The sequence below is a fragment of the Meles meles genome, chromosome 3, assembly GCF_922984935.1.
Source record: "Meles meles chromosome 3, mMelMel3.1 paternal haplotype, whole genome shotgun sequence".
Classification (NCBI taxonomy): Eukaryota; Metazoa; Chordata; class Mammalia; order Carnivora; family Mustelidae; genus Meles; species Meles meles.
This window is the reverse complement of record NC_060068.1, coordinates 77,511,117-77,531,149: the sequence shown is the minus strand read 5'-3', so window position 1 is coordinate 77,531,149 and position 20,033 is coordinate 77,511,117. Positions and strand designations below refer to the sequence as shown.

Genomic DNA, 20,033 nt, shown 5'->3' with positions numbered 1-20,033 from the left:
AAGCTGCCCAGGATATGTGTTCTGAACTAATTGGATGGACTGCAAGCTAAAACCAAAACAAAACAAAATCATTCTTTTAAAGACTTAAACAGGACTGACAGTTTCATTATATTCAAAATATTTAGGAAATAATTCAAAATTACTCAACATGTAAAACAAAAGGAAATCTAAATAATTCTCAAGGGAAAAGATAAGGAACAAAAGCTAATTCTCAAATTGCAGAATCATCAGAAAAAGACTTAACATGTTATTTTAATTATGTCCCATAAAGCAAGGGTAAACACTATTTAAATGAATGGAAGAAGGCTTCACCAAAAAAATGGAAGCTATAAAAAGAACCAAATTGAGGGGTACCTGGTGGCTCAGTAGGTTAAGTGTCTGCCTTTAGCTCAGGTCATGACCCTGGGGTCCTGGGATCAAGCCCCTCATCGGGCTCCCTGCTCCTCGAGGAAGAAGCTTCTATCTCTCTGACCCTCTTCCCCACCTGTGCTTGCTCTCTCTCAGGTAAATAAATAAAGTCTTAAAGAAGAACCAAACTGAAATTTTTTAAGTGAAAAATACAAATAGGGGTGCCTGCATGGCTCAGTGGGTTAAAGCCTCTGCCTTCGGCTCAGGTCATGATCTCAGGGTCCTGGGATCCAGCCCCGCATCGGGCTCTCTGCTCAGTGGGGAGCCTGCTTCCCTTCTCTCTCTCTCTCTGCCTACTTGTGATCCCTGTCAAATAAATAAATAGTAGCTAAAAACTTCCAAAATTTGGTGAAAGAAATAAATTTATATATGTTTACGTGAAATTATATTTACAGCATTTATACTGACACAGAAAATTGCTAAAAAGTTAAAAACCATATCCAGGCATATCATAACCACACTGATTAAATTAAACATAAAGAAAACTTCTGAAAACAGCCAGAGAAAAATGACACTGTTTACTTTTTGGAGAACAAAAATTTGAATTATGTTGTATTTCTCACCAGAAACCAGAGACAGTGGAACATTACTTTTAAAGTGCTTAAAAAAAATACTAATAATTATCAACCTAGAATCCTTTAACCAGCAAATACATCCTTTAGGAATCAAAGTGAAGTAAAGACATTTTCAGAAAAAGGAAGACTAAGATAATTCACTGTCAGTAGAACTGCTGAAAAAGAAATGCTAAAGAAAATTCATAGAGAAGTGAAACGGTATCAAAGGGAACACCGAAATGCCAAGAAAGAACAACAGAAATAGTAATATCTGAATAAATAGAATAGAGTATTTTTTCACCTTTTAAGTTTGTTAAAATATGTATAACTACTGAAATAAATTTATAACAGTCTGGTGGGATGTTTAACAGATATAGATCTAATACACATGAGAACAACATCCTAATGGGAGGTGAGTAACGAGACATATATGGTAGTAAGTTTTCTCCATTTTACTTGAAGTGGTAAAAAATTCTAAGCAGATTATAAAAAGTTTGGTATAATAACGTTTAGAGGGACACCTGGGTGCCTCAGTCCATTAAGCATGTACCTTTGGCTCGGGTAGTGATCCTGGGGTCTGGGATCAAGACCTACATCAGGCTCCCTGCTCAGCAGGGAGCTCCTTCTCCTTCTCCCTGCCTGCCCCCCACTCACACTCTCTCTCACTTGCTCTCTCTCTCAAATAAATAAAATCTTAAAAAAATAAAACTCTGCAGTAATCACTGAAAAATATAGCATGGAGAGATATTTTTAAAAAGCCAATATATAAATTAAAATGAAATTCTGTAAAATAATAAAAAAAATTCGAAAGGAGGCCAGAAAGGAAAACAGAACTGAAAAGCAGAGAGACAGGCAATTAATGATAAGTGGTACACCTAATCCAACAAAATAAAAAAACTGAAATGGTGGAGTATAGTAATTAAAACACACAGACTAGTTAAAAAAAACAAGACTTGATTATATACTATCTACAAGAAACTTTCTGAAACATAATGGAATATATAGGCTAAAAAGTAAAAAGAAGAGGAAAAAATACACCTTGTAGTCACTTAATTTTTTTTTTTAAACCTGGAGTGGTTTTGGTGATTACCAGATAGAGCAGACTTCAGTAAAAGGAAATTTACCTGTGGTTTATTATTGCATTTCATAGACAAGATAATAAAAGAATAACTTGCTGAAAGTCACACATCTAGGAACTAACTATTGGAATTTAAGGAGAAACTTTTTAGCAATTAGGACTCTCCAAACTAATCTCTATTAAATTTATACAGAGTTTTCATGGCTTTGCTTATAATTTCAGAAGCAGAAAAAAAGCATTGAGGTCATCTAATGAAATGTCCCTACTTTCACTAACAAAATGAAATCCTAGTTCAAGGGTGCAAAGACTACTTATATAGTTAGAGGTCACATAGCTGAAACTAGAACCTAATGGTCTCCTTCTGACCATTGCTCTTCTCACTATAACCAGTGCTCATATTCTACATGGTGTGTAAGGTTATTTTTAATTCCATAAATATATGTGTTTTCATGAATTGTTTAACACTGTAAGTAAACACAGCTAATTGGGTGAAGTAGCAAAAATGTCTGACAAATCCATTAAATTAAAAAAAATTTTAAGCAGCTAAAGGGAACCAAGTTATATAATATTTAATTTCTCAATTCTCAAAACCCTGAGTTACACTGAATTACATTAGTTTTTGTTTTTAATCAAAATTTAGAGAATTTTTAATTAGTGGGATCCTCAGATTTTAGCATTAAGTTATGTAGAAGAGAGAATACATTGCAGACTCCAAATTTGGCAGATGACATTAAGCATCATTTGCTTTAAAAAAAAAGTCTTCTGAACTGCAGAGTAAGCCTGAGAAAAGGATACCAAAGTAAGTGGAAGCTATCAATGTAGGCATATCTAAAAAGTAATTACAGGCAACCAGAGAGTGAAAATAGACTGCTTTATACTTAAAAGAATAAGCAGTTGGGCTGGCAGAAAACTTGTAAAGAACAAGATACAGACCAGAAAACTATAAAAAATATATTTAATATAGTAAACATAAATGAATATTAATATTTACAAATATTATATATATACATACACACACACACACACACACGGTTGACCCTTGAAGAACATAGGTTTGAACTATGCAGGTCTCTTATACACAGATTTTTTTTATTAAGTACAGTACTGTAAATGTTACTTTCTCTTATGATTTTTTAATGATTTTCTTAATTTTCTTTTCTCTAGCTTACTTTCTTGTAAGAGTACAATATACAATACATATGACATACAAAATGTCTGTTAATCAACTGTTTATATTATTGGTAAGGCTTTGGGTCAACAGTCGGCTATCAGTAGCTAAGGTTTGGGGGAGTCAAAAGTTATACACAGATTTTCAGCTGTGGAGGGGGTCAGTGCTCCTAACCGTCCATGTCTCCACATTGTTCAGGGTCAACCATACATGTAAAAAAATTTTCTACATATATGTATGTATGTATATATACATACACACACAAATAAACAAACAAAGAAACAGACACACATAAATGCTGACTGGAAAATAAATTCTAAGGCCAGCTGTACTTACTCAAGAGTGAGTTCTGTATACTAAATCAAAGGTCATACTTCCAAAATGGCTTCAACTTGTATAAAGTTACCACTCCCACCCAGATTAGGTTACTCAGAACTAACAGTACACACTTTATTCCTATTTGTACATATGTATCATCAAAAGTATCTCAAAATTCTCAGGTCAATGCTTAATTTTCACATTCTAACCTCATAAGGCTCTGTTTATCTGCTATTCTTCCCTCAATGCACCATATACCCTTAACATATGAAACCTTCCTTTCCTTTGTGCCAAAAAAAAGTAATCAGATATGTATTTGGTATAAAAATATATTTTCCCCTACACAAAAGTAGAGAAAACAGGATGATATAGCTCCATGTGCCCATTCTATAACAAACCTCAGATTCAACAATTTTCAAGATTTTCTACTTTATTCATCTATCCCTTTATTTCTTTGCTGGAGTACCTTCAACCAAATCTCAGACATCATCGTTTTATGCCACACATACTTCAGTGTACAGGTCTCACAAATGAACAGTAAAGAGTAATATTAATCGAATCAATTCATAACTGTAAAATCTATGAAAACTGACCTAATACCATAGCCAATAGGCCATAAAAACTTCTGAAGTGCAGCTGATAGCATCAAGAAAGTGAAAAGACAACCTACAAAACGGGAGAAAATGTTTGCAGATCATGTATGTTAAGGGACTAGGAGTCAGACCTCATAAAGAATTTTTATAATTCAACAAAGAAAGTCCACAAATGACCCAATTAAAAATGAGCAAAAAGGGGCACATGGGTGGGTCAGTCAGTTAAGTGTCCAACTCTTGGGGTTTCAGCTCAGGTCATGATCTCAGGTCATGAGACTGAGCCCTGCATCAGGCTCTGCACTCAGCATGGAATATGCTTGGGATTCTCTCTCTCTCTTTCCCTCTGCTCCCCCAGCTTGCATGCTTTCTCTCTCTCTGTCTCTTTCTCAAATAAATAAGTAAATAAAATCTTTTTTAAAAATGGGCAAATGAACAAACCATAAATGACTCTTAATCTCACAAAACAAACTGGGGGTTGCTGGGGGGAGGTGGGATTGGGAGAGGGGGAGCGGGCTATGGACATTGGGGAGGGGAGGCGAACCATAAGAGACTATGGACTCTGAAAAACAACCTGAGGGTTTTGAAGGGTCAGGGGTGGGAGGTTGGGGCAACCTGAGGGTTTTGAAGGGTCAGGGGTGGGAGGTTGGGGGAACAGGTGGTGGGTAATGGGGAGGGCACGTTTTGCATGGAGCACTGGGTGTTGTGCAAAAAGAATGAATACTGTTACGCTGAAAAAATAAATAAAATGGAAAAAAAAAAGAAAGAAAAAAATGGGCAAATGATTTGAATAAACATTTCTCCAAAGAAAATAGTCAATAAGCACTTGAAAATATGCTCAACATTATTAATCACTAGGGAAATGCGAATCAAGACCAGAATGAGATACTACTTCATTATCCACTTAGATAGCTACAATTTTTTTTAAATCAACAGATAATAACAATTATTCTTGAGGATATAGAGAAATTGGAATTTTTTTTTAAAGATTTTATTTATTCATTTGACAGAGATCACAAGTAGGCAGAGAGGCAGGCAGAGAGAGAGGGGGAAGCAGGCTCCCTGCTGAGCAGAGAGCCTGATGCAGGGCTCGATTCCAGAACTCTGAGATCATGACCTGAGCCAAAGGCAAAGGCTTAACCCACTGAGCCACCCAGGTGCCCCAAGAAATTGGAACTCTTAATCCTTGCTGGAGAGAATGCAAAAATGGGAGATCTGCCTTTAAAAACTGTTCAGCAGGGGCGGTGCCGTCAGTTAAGCATCCGATTCTTTGTTTCGGCTGAGGTCATGATCTCAGGGTCTTCAGATCAAGCCCTGTGTCAGTCCCCACACTCAGCATGGAGTCAGCTTGAGATTCTCTCCCTCTCTCTCTGCCCCTCCCGCTCGTGCTCTCTCTCAAATAAATAAAGTAAAATAAAATAAATAAAAACTGTTTGGCAATTCCTCAAAAAGTTAAACATAAGGTTACCATATTAACCAGCAATTCTACTTCACGAGAAATTCCTTCCACATACTTCCATATAGAATCTATGCAAGAATGCTTATAAGCAGTATTAGTTATTAGCAGTCAGAAAGCAGAAACAATGCAAATGTCCAATAATTGGTAAATGGACAGAAAGTGTGGTATATACAAAAATGGAATTTTACTTGGCTACAAAGAATAAAGTACTGATGCATGCTACAGTGCTGAGGGACCTTGCCAAGACATGCTAAGTGAAAGAAGCCAGTCACAAAAGACTAACACTGTATGATTCCATTTAAGTTAAGTGTCCAGCACAGGCAAATCTACAGAGACAAAAAGTGGATTTCTGGTTGCACAGCGTTGGGGAAGAAATGGAAAGTAACTGCCCTGGGGTGACGAAAATGTTAAGTTGATTGTGGTGTGGTTACAAAATTCTATGAATTCACTGTCTTGGACACTTTAAATGATAACATTTTTATCATTACAGAACTGCAAATCAAATAAGAGTCAACCAACTGTATATTTCAAAGATAAAAAAAACAACAACACTGAAATCATTAGAATTTAGCATTTTCTGAAACTTTAGAAATCTTTCTGACTTAGCTGGAGAACCTCCAGAGAACACTGGAAGCCTGACTGGAGACAAACTGAAATAGTTACAACCCAAGTGGGGAAAGACTACAATATATTAAAATCTGAAGGGCTGCCATTTGCGTTATATGTCAGGTGATGTGTCATCCTAATTTTACGACTGACTGAAATGTATTAAGAGTCACAGGGCGAGAAAATGTCAGTGCTCTGACTGAGACCTCCCACTGAGGTCTTTTTCTAGTTTCAGTTTGCCTGCGGTAAGTAAAGAGTTGTGGGCAAAAAAGGCAACGGGTGAGAGAATCCAGTTGCTACAAGTGTTTCGTGAGGGAGGAAGAGGGAGACAGAAATCTTTGACGTTATCACTTTGGTACCCTTGTGAAGAAACACTCGTTTTTACGAAGAAATTATTCCATGTCATTTTAGGATGTTACTAAAATAAAAAAGAGAAAACATATTCAACTTTGGGAAATCGTACCCCACACCAGTGACTTCTTTCAACCTCGAAGTTTCGTCCTCCGCCTTCTCTGACGTAGAGTTCTTCAGAACTACCCGTTTTCTGACTCTCTCTCTCTCAAAGGAGCAATTCGCGCGACACTTGTACGGCGCACGCCAACCTCGAGACTGCGCGCTGGAGAAACTCGAGCCGCAGCCTCTGCGCGTGCGCACCGCTTCTCTTCCCGCCTCCGCTTGGAAAACTCACCTAGGAGGTCCGTGGCCCGAGGGAGGCGACTCTTTTGTGTGTCGCTTGTTGAGTCGGGTTTCCAGGGTTTCCACGCCACCTGTGAAGGTCAACCGCGGTGGCCCACGGCTCCGCGCCTCCGCGGACTGCGGTTGGCCGTCGCCATGACAGCGACCGCTGGGGGCCCTGGTAAGCACGGATCCCGCCTCTGTGGGTCCCTGAAGGGCTGCCCACGATTGGCTCGCAGTCCGGCACTCTCTCTGGCCTCCGACCTATAGTTGGAGCGCTTTGCGAGACTCCTGCGGCAGCACCACGCCCTGTTGCTCACGGGGGTCTGAGCTCTCGCTGCGCGCTCAGTGGACGGGCTTAGAATCTTGGTTCCTCGCGTGGGTGTTAAGAGGAAAGCCTATGATGCGGCCAAGAATAGCAAGCCTATTGGGCCCTTTTAAAAGAGGAATTATTTTTTAGGGTAATTTTGGATTCATAGGATAATTGAGCTGGAAGTCACCGAGATTCTCCATAAACCCCATACCTGAATACGTGCAGAACCTCCGCTTAATATCAACATTTCCGATTCTTGTGAATCTACATTGACACATCATAATCGAAGTCCATAGTTTGGGTTCACTGTTGGTGGTGTCTGTTTTTCCGGTTTAGACAAGTGTTTAATGCTTTGTATGCCTCATTATGGTATCATACAAAATAGTTCTACTGATCCCCAAATCCTCTGTGCTCCACTTATTCGCACCCACCTCCTATAACTACTAGTGGTTGTTTTGTCTTTTCTAGAATGTCATATAGTTGGAATCATACAGTATGTAGCCTTTTCAGATTGACCTCTTTCACTTAATAGTGTGCATTTAAGGTTCTTTTCATGACTTAGCTCATTTCTTTTTAGCACTGGAGTAATATTCCTGGTGGTTGTCTGGATGTACCAACGTTTATTGATCTATTCATTCCACTGAAAGATATGTTGGTTGCTTCTAATTTTTGGCCATTATGAATAAAGCCAATGTAAACATCCTCATGCTGGTTTTTGTAACTTGAAAACTTACGTTTTCAACTCCTCTGGGTAAATATCAAGGAGCACAACTGCTGGATTGTATGATAAGAATATGTTTAGTTTTGTAAGAAACTGCCTAACTTTTAAAGTGGCTGTACCATTTTGCATTCCCACCAACAGTGAATGAAAGTTCCTTTTGCTCCACTCTCACCAGCATTTGGTGTTGTCAGGGTTCCAGCTTTTGGATATGTAATAGGTGGGTTGTTGAACCTCATTGTTTTCTGTTTCTCTGATGATATATTATGACTTTTTCAAATGCTTGGCATTTCTTTATATTTGATGATAAAGTGACCTTTTTTCTAATTTATTTTATTTTTTGTAAACATATAATGTATTATTAGCCCCAGGGGTACAGGTTTGTGAATCGCCAGGTTTACACGCTTCACAAGCACTCACTGTAGCACATACCCTCCCCAATGTCCATAACCCCACCACCCTCTCCCTACCCCCCACCCCCTGCAACCCTCAGTTTGTTTTGTGAGATTAAGAGTCTCTTACGGTTTGTAAAGTGAACTACTTTTAAAATCACATTGTTAATTTTCTTACTGTTGAGATTTAAGTATTCTTTGTATATTTTGGATAACAGTCCAATATCAGATATGTCTTTTGCAAGTATTTTCTACCAGTCTGTGGCTTGTTTTCTCATTTTCTTGATACTATCTTTTGTAGAGCAAAAGTTTTTTTCATTTTAGTGAAGTCCAGCTTAGCTATTCTTTCTTTCATGGGTGATGCCTTTGGTGTTGTATCTAAAGAGTCTTCACCATATCCAAGGTCATCTAGGTTTTCTCCTATATTATCGTAAAGGAATTCTATAGTTTTGCATTTAATTTTTGTGAAGGATGTAAGGTCTGTTTCTAGATTCATTGTTTTCCAGGTGGATGTCCAGTTGTTCCCGCACCATTGTTACAGAGATTTTCTTTACTCCATTGCATTTCCTTTGTTCCTTTGCCAAAGATCGGGGCTTTATATTTACAGGGCGTTTACTTCAGGGTTCTCTGTTCTATTCCATTGATCTTTCTGTTTTTCACCCGTATTGCCTGGCCTTGATTACTGTAGCTTTATAGTAAGTCTTGATGTTGGTTAGTGTCACCTCTTTGTTATTCTCCCTCAGGATTGTGTGGGCTACTTTGGTTTTTATGCCCTCCGTATAAACTTTAGAGTCAGTTTGTCAATATCTATAAAATAACTTAGTGGGATTTTTATTGTGATTGCTCAAATCTGTAGATCAAGTTGGACGAACTGATGTCGTGACAATATTGAGTCTTTCTGTCCAGGAACATGGAATATCTCCATTTAGTTCTTTTATTTCATTTATTAGAGTTTTGTGGTTTTCCTTTTATAGATCTTGTACATATTTTGTTAGAGTTATACCTAAGTATTTTTGGGTTTTGGGTGCTAATATAAATGGTATTGCATTTCTCATTTCAAATTCCACTTGTTTTTTGCTGGTAAGTGGAAAAACAATTGACTTTTTAAAAAATATTAACCCTGTATCCTTCAAGCTTGCAAAAATCACTTACTAATTCTGGGAGTTTTTGTGTTGATTCCTTCAGATTCTTTGCATATAAAATCATGTTGTCTGTGAACAAAGACTGTTTTATATTTTCTTCCCCAATTTATATACTTTTTATTTACTTTTATTGTCTTAGTGCATAGCTAGTATTTCTAGTATGATGTTGCAAAGGAGTGGTGAGGGGATAGGAATGTTGCATCTTAAGGTCCTGGTTGAAAGTGACATTTACCTGATCTATAATTTCAGTAGATCGAATGGAGAGTAGTTTTGGGTAGTCTGATTTCTCCTGGAATTGGGAAAGACTGAGAAATGAAGACAAAGAGATGTGGCCAAGCGTTATTCCAGCTTTTTGTTATACAACTTCCAGAAGCTGATAACTAGTGTGTCCCTGTCACTTGACCCCAGAGTGGGGAGCGTGCTTCTCCCTCTCCTACTCCCCCTGCTATATTCTCTCTCTCTCTCTCTCTCTCTGTGTCAAATAAATAAATAAAATCTTTTATTTTAAGGAATGTATAGAAAAAGAAAAATTTAAACCAGGCAGTTCTACTCCAGAAGGTTACAGTATCTTTGTTATTTTTTTAAGATTTATTTATTTATTTGAGAGAGATTGGGGGGTGGGAGGGAGAGGGAGAGAATCTTAAGCAGACTCCCTGCTGAGCAAGGAGCTGGATGCAACACTAGATCCCAGGCCCCTAAGATCATGAGCTGAGCTGAAATCAAGAGTGAGATGTTAAACTGACTGAGCCACCCAGGGGCCCTAACTGATCAAGCCCCACAGGGGCACCCAGAAGCTTACAGTATTTTTTACATAATCCTAAGTAGTCACATTAGACAGCTTTGGTGACATATTCTTTTTTCAGCTTAAGTTTGTTCCTAATTGTAAATATAATACATGCTCATTATAGAACATTTGTAGAATATGTTGAAGTAGGAAAAAATGGCCATACAATGCCAATAGTAACTTTTTGATATATTTTCTAATGTAACTGGTGAAATAAAATGGAATAATTTATGTCAAGGGCTTATAAAATGGGGCCAGAAGGCAATTAATGAGGAGGGGTTTACTCACCTTCTCATCAGGTAGAACCCCGAACTTTTGAACTGGGCTAAACTGCAAATATTCCAAGGTCTCTGCAGGAGTACCTGCAACTTACTACAGTAACAGAATTTTTCTTATTGATAGACTTAGCAACTAACTCTGTTTAGCTAAGATTAATTTTCTGCCCTCAAAATCAGTTAAAATTTTTTGTAAAACAACATATAGAAGCATTCTTTGTCTTAAAAAACCCCTGACTTTGAATTTTTTTTTTCTGACTTTGAATTTTTTAAAAACTCCCTAAATTGCAATTCTCAGACCTCAGCTAAATACTTTATTTCAGTTCTGCCTCTTCCTTTCGTTGACCCTAACAATCCTGAATTTTAAGAACATAGTCTACATGCATGCCACCATATACTATGTATCTCTTTTTTTGTTTTCTCCTAATTTTAAAAAAAATATACAGACTACTTTTTTTAGAGCATTAGCTTTTGTTACTGAAACAACACACATTTATTATCTTATAGTTCTGTAGGTCAGAAGTCTAAAATGGTCTCACTGACCTAAAATCAAAGTGGCAGCAGCATGACTGCATTCCTTCTGGAGGCTCTAGGAGAGAATCTGTGTTTTAGCCTTCACCATCCTCTAGAGACTGCTTGAGTTCCTTGGCTTTTGGTCTCTTCCCCCATTTCAGAGCCAACAATGGCTAGTGAAGTTTTTTGGTTTTTGTTTTTTGTTTTTTTACATTGTATCACTCTGACACCACTCTCCTGCCTCTCTCTTTCACTTACAAGGATTTTGTGGTTCATTGGGCCCACCTGGATAATCCCAGCTAATCTCCACACCTCAAAAGCAAATGAATAGCAACCTTAATTCTGTTTGTCACTTTGATTCCCCTTGCCATGTAATATAACATATTCACAATTTACAGGAATTAGAACATGGACCTCTTCGGTGGGGGAGGGGTCATTATTCTTCCTGCCAGAGTCCCATACATATTGTTCTCCATTGTGCTTTTATTCCGTTTAACATATCTTTGAGATTATATCAGTATATATGGATTTGCCTCATTCTTTTTAATGGCTGCATAATGTTCCTTTGCTTGGATATACCATAATTTATTTAATGAATCGCTGGTGATGGGTATTTAGGTTATTTTCACTCTTGCTATTACATTTTTTTTTTTTTAATATTTACTTATTGACAGAGAACAGCAAGAGAGGGAACACTAGCAGGGGGAGTGGGAGAGGGAGAAGCAGGCTTCCTGCCAAGCGGGGATGCAGGGCTTGATCCCAAGACCCTGAGATCATGACCTGAGCCAAAAGCAGATTCTTAACCAGCTGCGTCACCCAGGCACTCCATCTCAAAAACTTTTTAAACAACTATATCAGTCACATATTTTATCATGAAGATATACTATGTTTTAATTGTTTTTCCATTGTAGGACATTTCTGTTTTAGCCTATAAATAATGTGCCTTCTAAAAATGCCTAACTCAAGTATTTAAAAAATTGCTATGTATTTTCATCTGAGTCTGAATAGTCTGTGACTGTTGCATATGCTAAATAGAACCATGTAATTTTGGATTATAATGGATACTATAGCTAAGTCTCACCTTTATTCTGTAGCTCAATATACAGGGTGGTTGCTAAATTCCATGCATATTAAGAAGTTCTCTTTTTTATGTCCCTCCATTCTCTAATCAAAATTTGCTTTTTCCTTGATGTCTTAATTGGCAGTTTCTGCTGGCCGTTTGTAGGTTTTTAACAGTTATTAGGCAGAGTGAATAAAAAAATAATTAACAGAAGACAGTCTCATGCGTAAGGAATTTGCAGCCAATTGGTAGGCACTAAAATGTTTAACTGAATAAACAAGAATTATGTACATAACTATTTTTCTCATTGTTATATTGGGATATGACATAGAATGGAGTAGACTTGGATTCAAGTATTTTAGTCTTAACTCACATATTTTAAGACTTAATTAAGAGAAAATATGGTGAGCCAAAAAGTAGTTGATAGGGAATTATGTGTATTTTTACATGCTAGATAAATCTATAATTACTAATTCAGAAGCTTAGTCACTCATATAAATATTGTTGAGATTCATAATCCGAAGGTGAATATACTTACATGTGTTGTTTAAGATTCTAAATTGTTATATGAATATAGAATGGGGCCTCAGGTGAAGAAAACAATTAAGTTGCACAAAATTTAAGAAGTTTTAATATAGCTTTTAATATGACTTCACATACATTTTACTTATTTATAGTCCAGGATTGGAAACAATATCATGTGAAAATTCTTGTTTTAGAATAACTGCTTCTTGGGGTGCCTGGCTAGCTCAGTGGGTTAAAGCCTCTGCCTTCAGCTTAGGTCATGATCTCAGGGTCCTGGGATGGACTCTCTGCTCAGCGGGGAGCCTACTTCCCCCTCTCACTCTCTGCCTGCCTCTCTGACTTCTTGTGATTTCTGTCAAATAAATTTCTTTTTAAAATCTTTAAAATAACTGCTTCTTACCATTTATTTTTCTTCCTCCCTACTTCCTCATGCTTCTGAGTTTCAGATAGACTATCCTATATGCTTACTAATTATAACTTATATATAGCAAGCTTATATATATAATATACACCTGCCACATCATAGTGTTTGTTCTCAATTTTTGAAATCTTGTATAATTTCCAGTTTAATTACCTTTTATTCTCCCCAAAAATATGCTTTGCCCAATATTATTAAAAAATGTTTGCCCCGGGACGCCTGGGTGGCTCAGTTGGTTAAGCGGCTGCCTTAGGCTCAGGTCATGATCCCAGCGTCCTGGGATCATGTCCCATATCGGGCTCCTTGCTTGGCGGGGAGCCTGCTTCTCCCTCTGCTTCTGCCTGCCTCTCTGCCTACTTGTGATGTCTCTCTCTGTCTCTCTCTCTCTGACAAATAAATAAAATCTTTAAAAAAAATGTTTGCCCTATCAAAAACAATCCATTCATTTTTATTTAAATGTTGTTTTAGGATCTTGGAGTGAAAATGTACTAGAATATTTTCTGAGAAATAACCTGATCACAACAGAAGATGGCACTGAGATCGTCTGGTATCATGCAGCTAACCATAAGGCACAACTGAATGAGGCACTGAAAAGTAAGTCAATACAGTTTCTTGTATTTACACTGGATAATAGATTGATTCAGGTCATTTTGTGATATATAGGCATATTTGTGGGTATCAAAGACTTAGATGATCAAAGTACAAATTGTAGGCTGACGTAAGTACTTTTTTTTTTTTTTTAAAGATTTTATTTATTTATTTGACAGAGAGAAATCACAAGAGAGGCAGGCAGAGAGAGAGGAAAGGAAGCAGGCTCTCTGCTGAGAGAGAGCCCGATGTGGGACTCGATCCCAGGACCCTGAGATCATGACCTGAGCTGAAGGCAGTGGCTCAACCCACTGAGCCACCCAGGTGCCCCTGACATAAGTACTTTTATAAAAGATCTCATTTTGTTTACAAAATGAACAAATTTGCATAATGGAAAAATTTTCTTATTTTCCAGAAGTGATTTACTTTTTCTGTGTCTACTTGAAACTCTTAATATATTATTACACTTGCTTATACATTGTAGTTATTTGAGCATATTTTTAAGATCAGTGTTGTATCTCTTACATATTTTTGTGTCCTTTATAGTGTACTAAGGAGAAGTTCAACAGGTATATGTTGAATGGATGGATGAAGCCATTGTGTACTAATTTATAATTAATTGCCTTGGGCTAGAAACCAGGACTTTGGTTTACTAACTTAATCTATTAAAAAAAAAATATATATATATATATATCTCACATGTATGTATTTATCTGTCTTTATCTATATCTGTCTTTTATCTATATCTCTATATATCTATATAGGATATATAGTTATATATATCCCTTCATTATAGATGAACACTATAGCAGTTTTTTTTTTTTTTTTTTTTTTTTTTTTTTTTTTAAAGATTTTATTTATTTATTTGACAGAGAGAGATCACAAGTAGACAGAGAGGCAGACAGAGAGAGTGAGAGGGAAGCAGGCTCCCCGCCAAGCAGAGAGCCCGATGCGGGACTCGATCCCAGGACCCCGAGACCACGACCCGAGCCGAAGGCAGCAGCCCAAACCATTGAGCCACCCAGGCGCCCCCTATAGCAGTTTTTTTAGCTACTTCCTATGAAGTACCCGTGTTGGCTGCAGCAGCACAGGAGACTGAAAGCATATCACCCGAGAGGTCTAGGGCATAGCTCAAAGTGACCTGGTACAACAAGGAAAACTCCACAGTCCCAAGTTTTATTGTAAAAGTTAATGCATCTTTTGCATCCTACTCAATTATGTATCCAGTTAATGTACCTGAATATATATTTCTTTTACTGTAAAGATATTTTTTAACCGTTATTCTTCCTCCTCAAAAGGAGGACCTTTGGTTTAATATGGAATCCTTGATACCTAAAACAGTGCCTAACACATAATAACCATATCGTGATTGTGTAATAAATGAATTTTAGCAAAAGCAACACTCAAGAAAAAGTTGTTTAGTGGATGCCAGGAGCTGGTGGGAGTAGAGAATAAGGAGTGAATGCTAATGGATACAGGGTTTCTTTTGGAATAATGAAAATTTTCTGTCATTAAGTACTGATGGTGGTTGCACAGCCTTTTGAATATCCTAAAAAACCACTGAATTGGGGCTCCTGGGAGGCTCAGTTGGTTAAGTGTCTACCTTTGGCTCAGGTCATGATCCCAAGGTCCTAGATGGAGCCAACATCAGGCTCTCTGCTCAGCAGGGATCCTGCTTCTCCCTCTTCCTCTGCCTGCTGCTCCTCCTGCTTATGCTCTCTCTCTCTCTCTGTCAAATAAATAAATTTTTAAAAAATCTAAAAAATAAAAAATAAGAAACTATTGAATGTATACTGTAAAAGTAGAATTTTATGGTCTGTGAATTATATGTCAATTTTTTAAAAAGATTTTATTTATTAATTATATGTCAATTTTTAAAAGATTTTGTTCATTTATTAGAGAGAGAGAGAGAGAGAAAGAGAGCATGAGCAGGGGAGAGGGTCAGAAGGAGAAGCAGACTCCCTGCTAAATAGGAAGCCTTCGGGATTGGATCCCAGAACCCCGGGATCATGATCCCAGCCAAAGGCAGATGCCTAACCAACTAAGCCACCCAGGCACCCCTATGTTAATTTTTAAAAATGGAAAAAAGGAAGAAATAAAGTACTACTTACAGACATAATGGTTTTATATATAGAAAATCAAAAAATTGCTACAGATAAATGATTGAAATTCATGGGTAAATTTAGAAAAATCTCAGGATACAAAGTCAAAACAGAAAATAAATTTTATTTCTATGTAACAGCAACTAAAAATTTGGAAAAAAATTGTTAAAAATTTATAATTCATAGTAGTGTATGCTGAAATCTTATACTAAAAATACAGTATTTTTTAGTATACTATACTAAAAATAGTATAGAGATCAATAGATCAATATATTGATCCAGGAAGTTTTCATAGGTTACTTAGTCTTCAGATAATGTCCTTTTTACATTCTGTTAGGCAAAGCCAGATCCCCAAATTTTATAGTTTGGAAATGTTCCTCACAAATCCCTTTTTTCAGCCATGGTTAGTTTTGTGATTTCTTTTAAGGCTAAAGGAAAAGAGAGAGGATCCTAGAGATATGAAGGCTATATTTCAGTGATTTATCTCATTTCTCCCAGAATATTTAAACATAGTATAACTATTATTGATAGATCTGTTTCAGTTTGGTTAACATGGGAAACTGGATTTTCAACAATGTCTATGATTTTAAAAAAACAGAGTATAGGAGGAACAATGTAAAAGTACCACTTGGTATTTATTGCACTGTCAACACATGCAGAGCTCAGAATAGTCAAAGTTGTTATGGAGGTTATTACATATAATGTAATTTTATTTTATGGTTCCAGCATTTAAATTTTATTTATTAACATTTAGATTTTAAACACATTCATATTTTAAAATGTGCTGGTAAGAAAAACAGAAAACATTGAGTCTTTTTGAACAAATAAAATATGTATTTAAAAAAACTTTTGTAACATCTTCAGGAAAAGTGTTCCTATAAGCAATAAATATCTATAGTTTCTAATGTGAGGAGTGAGAAGATAAAAGTACTATTTTATTCTCAGAAATTTCAATGAACACATATTAATCCTTCCTTTTGTATACTCACTTTGCTATGTACTGGAAAGAAATTAGTATTTTAACATCAGCTTAAGAGCTGTATGATCTACAGAAAGGCATTTAACTCCTCACCTGTTTGCTCATCTGTGAAACAAACTGTTGAAGGCCTAGTACAGTACCTGGTACTTAGTAGTTATTCAGTAAATGTTAGTTTTTATCTTCCTCAAAAGACTACTGGACCTGACATCTTCTTCAGTCCTTGTTTTATTAGCATTAACTTAAGTTCTTTTATTTGGACAGGTACCGCTCACATGATAGAGGCTGATGTCCTTCTTCCTAGTGATGGGTCAGAATATAGCCAACCAATCATGGCCCATCCTCCTGAAACAAATAGTGATAATACTTTACAGGAATGGCTGACTGCAGTTATAAAAAGCAATAAAGGCATCAAGCTGGATTTCAAGAGGTATTTGTATAAACATTTTCAGTCTTTTAGTTGTTGTAGAGTAACAATGAAAATAAAAGGTTAATAGCTTCATATATCTATACTTGACTAAGTTTATACTTCAAACTGAAAGTGGAATTACAAACTAGTATGTTTCAAGAAGGGACCTAAGACTTATTGAGCTGTTCACTTAAATTGTTTCTTAGGAACCCTTTGAAGCTAAAATTAAGTTCATTTTTACAAAGGAATTTATCACAAATGACCATTGTGATAATAGAATGGTAAAATTTAAAATGCTACTTTCACTAAAAGTAGTCCGAAGGGAACCTGGGTGGCTCAGTCAGTTAAGCATCAGACTCTTGATTTTAGCTCAGGTCATGATCTCAGGGTTGTGAGATCACGTCCCGCATTGCACTAAGTGCTGGGCATGGAGCCTGCTTAGGATTCTCTCTCCCTACCTCCCAACCCCGCCCCCACAACTTACCCTCTTTTTAAAAAAAAAGAAAAAGTAGTCTGAGAGAGAGTTGGTAGTAGTTCAGGTAGCTAATGCATATCCTACCTGATTTACATTGTATTTGTATATGGGAAGTTATCTAGAAGTCTTTCAATAATCCAAGAGTTTCTTATAAATTATATTTTGGAAGCATTGACAGCGAAGAGCAAGATTAAGTGTTATTTCCTTTTCTATGGCTGTCATGGAAAATTTTACTTTTGCAATATTTTGGCAGTGTAAAAATTATAGGTAAAGCCAGGAATATACTGTGCTACCACAAAAGCTCACCATAAGCCCCATGAAGGTGACTGCTATGAAAGTCTGGGATTTAGGGCATCTGGGTGTCTCAGTGGGTTAAGCGTCTGCCTTCGGCTCAGGTCATGATCCCAGTGTGCAGGGATCCAGCCCTGCATCAGGCTCCCTACTCAGCGCTGAGTCTGCTTCTCCCTCTCACTTTGCCTCTCCCTCCACGCCCCTCCCCCACCGCTTGTACTCTCGCTCACCTCTCTGTCAAATAAATAAAATCTAAAAAATAGATTGTGGTAAAACCTACCTTATCTATGAACAATACTTTTAAATTGAATTTTCTCAAGAAATTAATAAAGATTTGGAAATCTCACTTATAGAATTATTAACGTGACTCTGCTTGTTGTGGGACTAAATATACCAGTAAACCTCACTATACTCTTGGTGAATGATAGAGCTAACTTTTTAAAAGATTTTATTTATTTATTTATTTATTTATTTATTTGAGAGAGTAAGCAAGAGAGAGCGTAAGCCAGAGGAGAGGTAGAGGGAGAAGCATACTCTCCCCTCTGAGCAGGGAGCCCCCAAGCATGGCTTAATGCCAGGACCCTGGGATCATGACCTGAGCCAAAGGCAGGTGCTTAGCCAACTGAGCCAACCAGGTCCTGGGAGAGAGCTATTTTAAGATCTTAAAGCTCTTAGAGTGGTGAATGGGCCAACTCTGTTTTATTGACAAAGAGACTTAATCCTAGAGAAGTTAAATAATTGACTCAAGAACAAGAGCTAAACGTAACAGCTGAGCTAGGACAAGAGCCCAGGTTTCCTGGAGCTCTTTTAGTTTTCTCTATACCATGAAATAAAGCATTTGATCTTTAATGTTTGGTGACTCAGAGTTTTAGCTCTCCTTGCCTTTTCATGTATATGTTTACTATTGCCCATTGAATTGTTCTAATACATTCTGTGGCTCCTCACTAGTCAGATCAGCACTTTCATTCCTAGCAGCTACCACACACACACACACACATATGCTGAGCCACCAAGAAATGGGTTTTGCAGATTTTTTGGTCAGAACATATTTGAAGGGAAATGAATTTATCAATTAGTTCTATGGACATGTATATCGTGTCACACACTTTTCTAAGAGCACTGAATGTGTTGATTCACTTGATCCTCATAGCAATCCTAGGAGGTAGCTTATTGCTATCATCCTCATTTCCAGATGCGGAAAGAGAGGCAGAGAGGAGTCAGCAGACTGCTTACTGTCACAGAGTTGGTAGGAAATCTGCCAGCCTGGCTAGAGAGTTACACTGTGAAGGAAGACTCTGTGCTACCTCTGTAAAAGGAGCTGATGGGGGGCGCCTGGGTGGCTCAGTGGGTTAAAGCCTCTGCCTTTGGCTTGGGTCATGATCTCAGGGTCCTGGGATCGAGCCCCACATTGGGCTCTCTGCTCCGCGGGGAGCCTGCTTCCTCCTCTCTCTCTGCCTGCCTCTCTGCCTAGTTGTGATTTCTCTCTGTCAAATAAATAAAATATTTAAAAAAAAAAAAAGGAGCTGATGGACCTATTAGTCAAATTTTACTGGTTCTTATTTTATGGCTGTAAGTTATTTTTTTGTTATACAAATAATAACTAAGTACTAAAATTTATCTGAAACATGGTATGTTATTCTTTGAAGTATACCTTATATGTTGCTGTTGGGCAAAGTGCATACTCAATGTTATGGCTTTTCCTCGACATTTACTCTTCAAGAAGAATTTTACCATTGTTTTGTCAGCTTTCTGTTCCAGAAAAATAAAAATTACAACACAAAAGTTTTTATTTTCTTCAGTAAGGTTTTAGGTTTTTCTTAATATAGGTTTTGTTTTTCTTATTTAAGTTACTGATAAGGACAAGTAACATTATTAACATAGTCTATATCAGCAAAAATGAAAATATTTACATATAGAATATATATATTGAATTCTTTTTCATTATGTTCTATGTCATAACTCCTTGGGTTTAACTGCACAGTGCTTTGCGCATAGTAGACCCTTCATATATGCTGGTGGGATTTCAATTTTGGGGAGAAGATGCTGTCTTCTGATGTTATCCAGTAGTAAGCCATTATTGAATAGCCTTATATCACCTTACTAAATTGAGAAAGACTAAGAATCTCCTCCCTGAATGTAAACTGGAGATTAGTGTTTAATCCAACCTTCACAGACACCAGATTTCTTAAGAAATCA

The 20,033-nt window shown here is 37.0% G+C and overlaps 1 protein-coding gene across 1 annotated transcript in view; it reads left to right on the top strand.

Moving 5' to 3' along the window:
- The first annotated feature begins 6,640 nt into the window (after nucleotides 1–6,640).
- The window catches only part of FAM151B (family with sequence similarity 151 member B), a 29,135-nt gene continuing 15,742 nt past the window's right edge, over nucleotides 6,641–20,033 (top strand). The window contains exons 1-3 of the mRNA XM_046001210.1: nucleotides 6,641–7,037; nucleotides 13,465–13,590; nucleotides 16,927–17,092. Coding sequence (XP_045857166.1) covers nucleotides 7,013–7,037; nucleotides 13,465–13,590; nucleotides 16,927–17,092 — 317 coding nt within the window. The 5' untranslated portion in view covers nucleotides 6,641–7,012. The remainder of the gene's footprint in view (nucleotides 7,038–13,464; nucleotides 13,591–16,926; nucleotides 17,093–20,033) is intronic.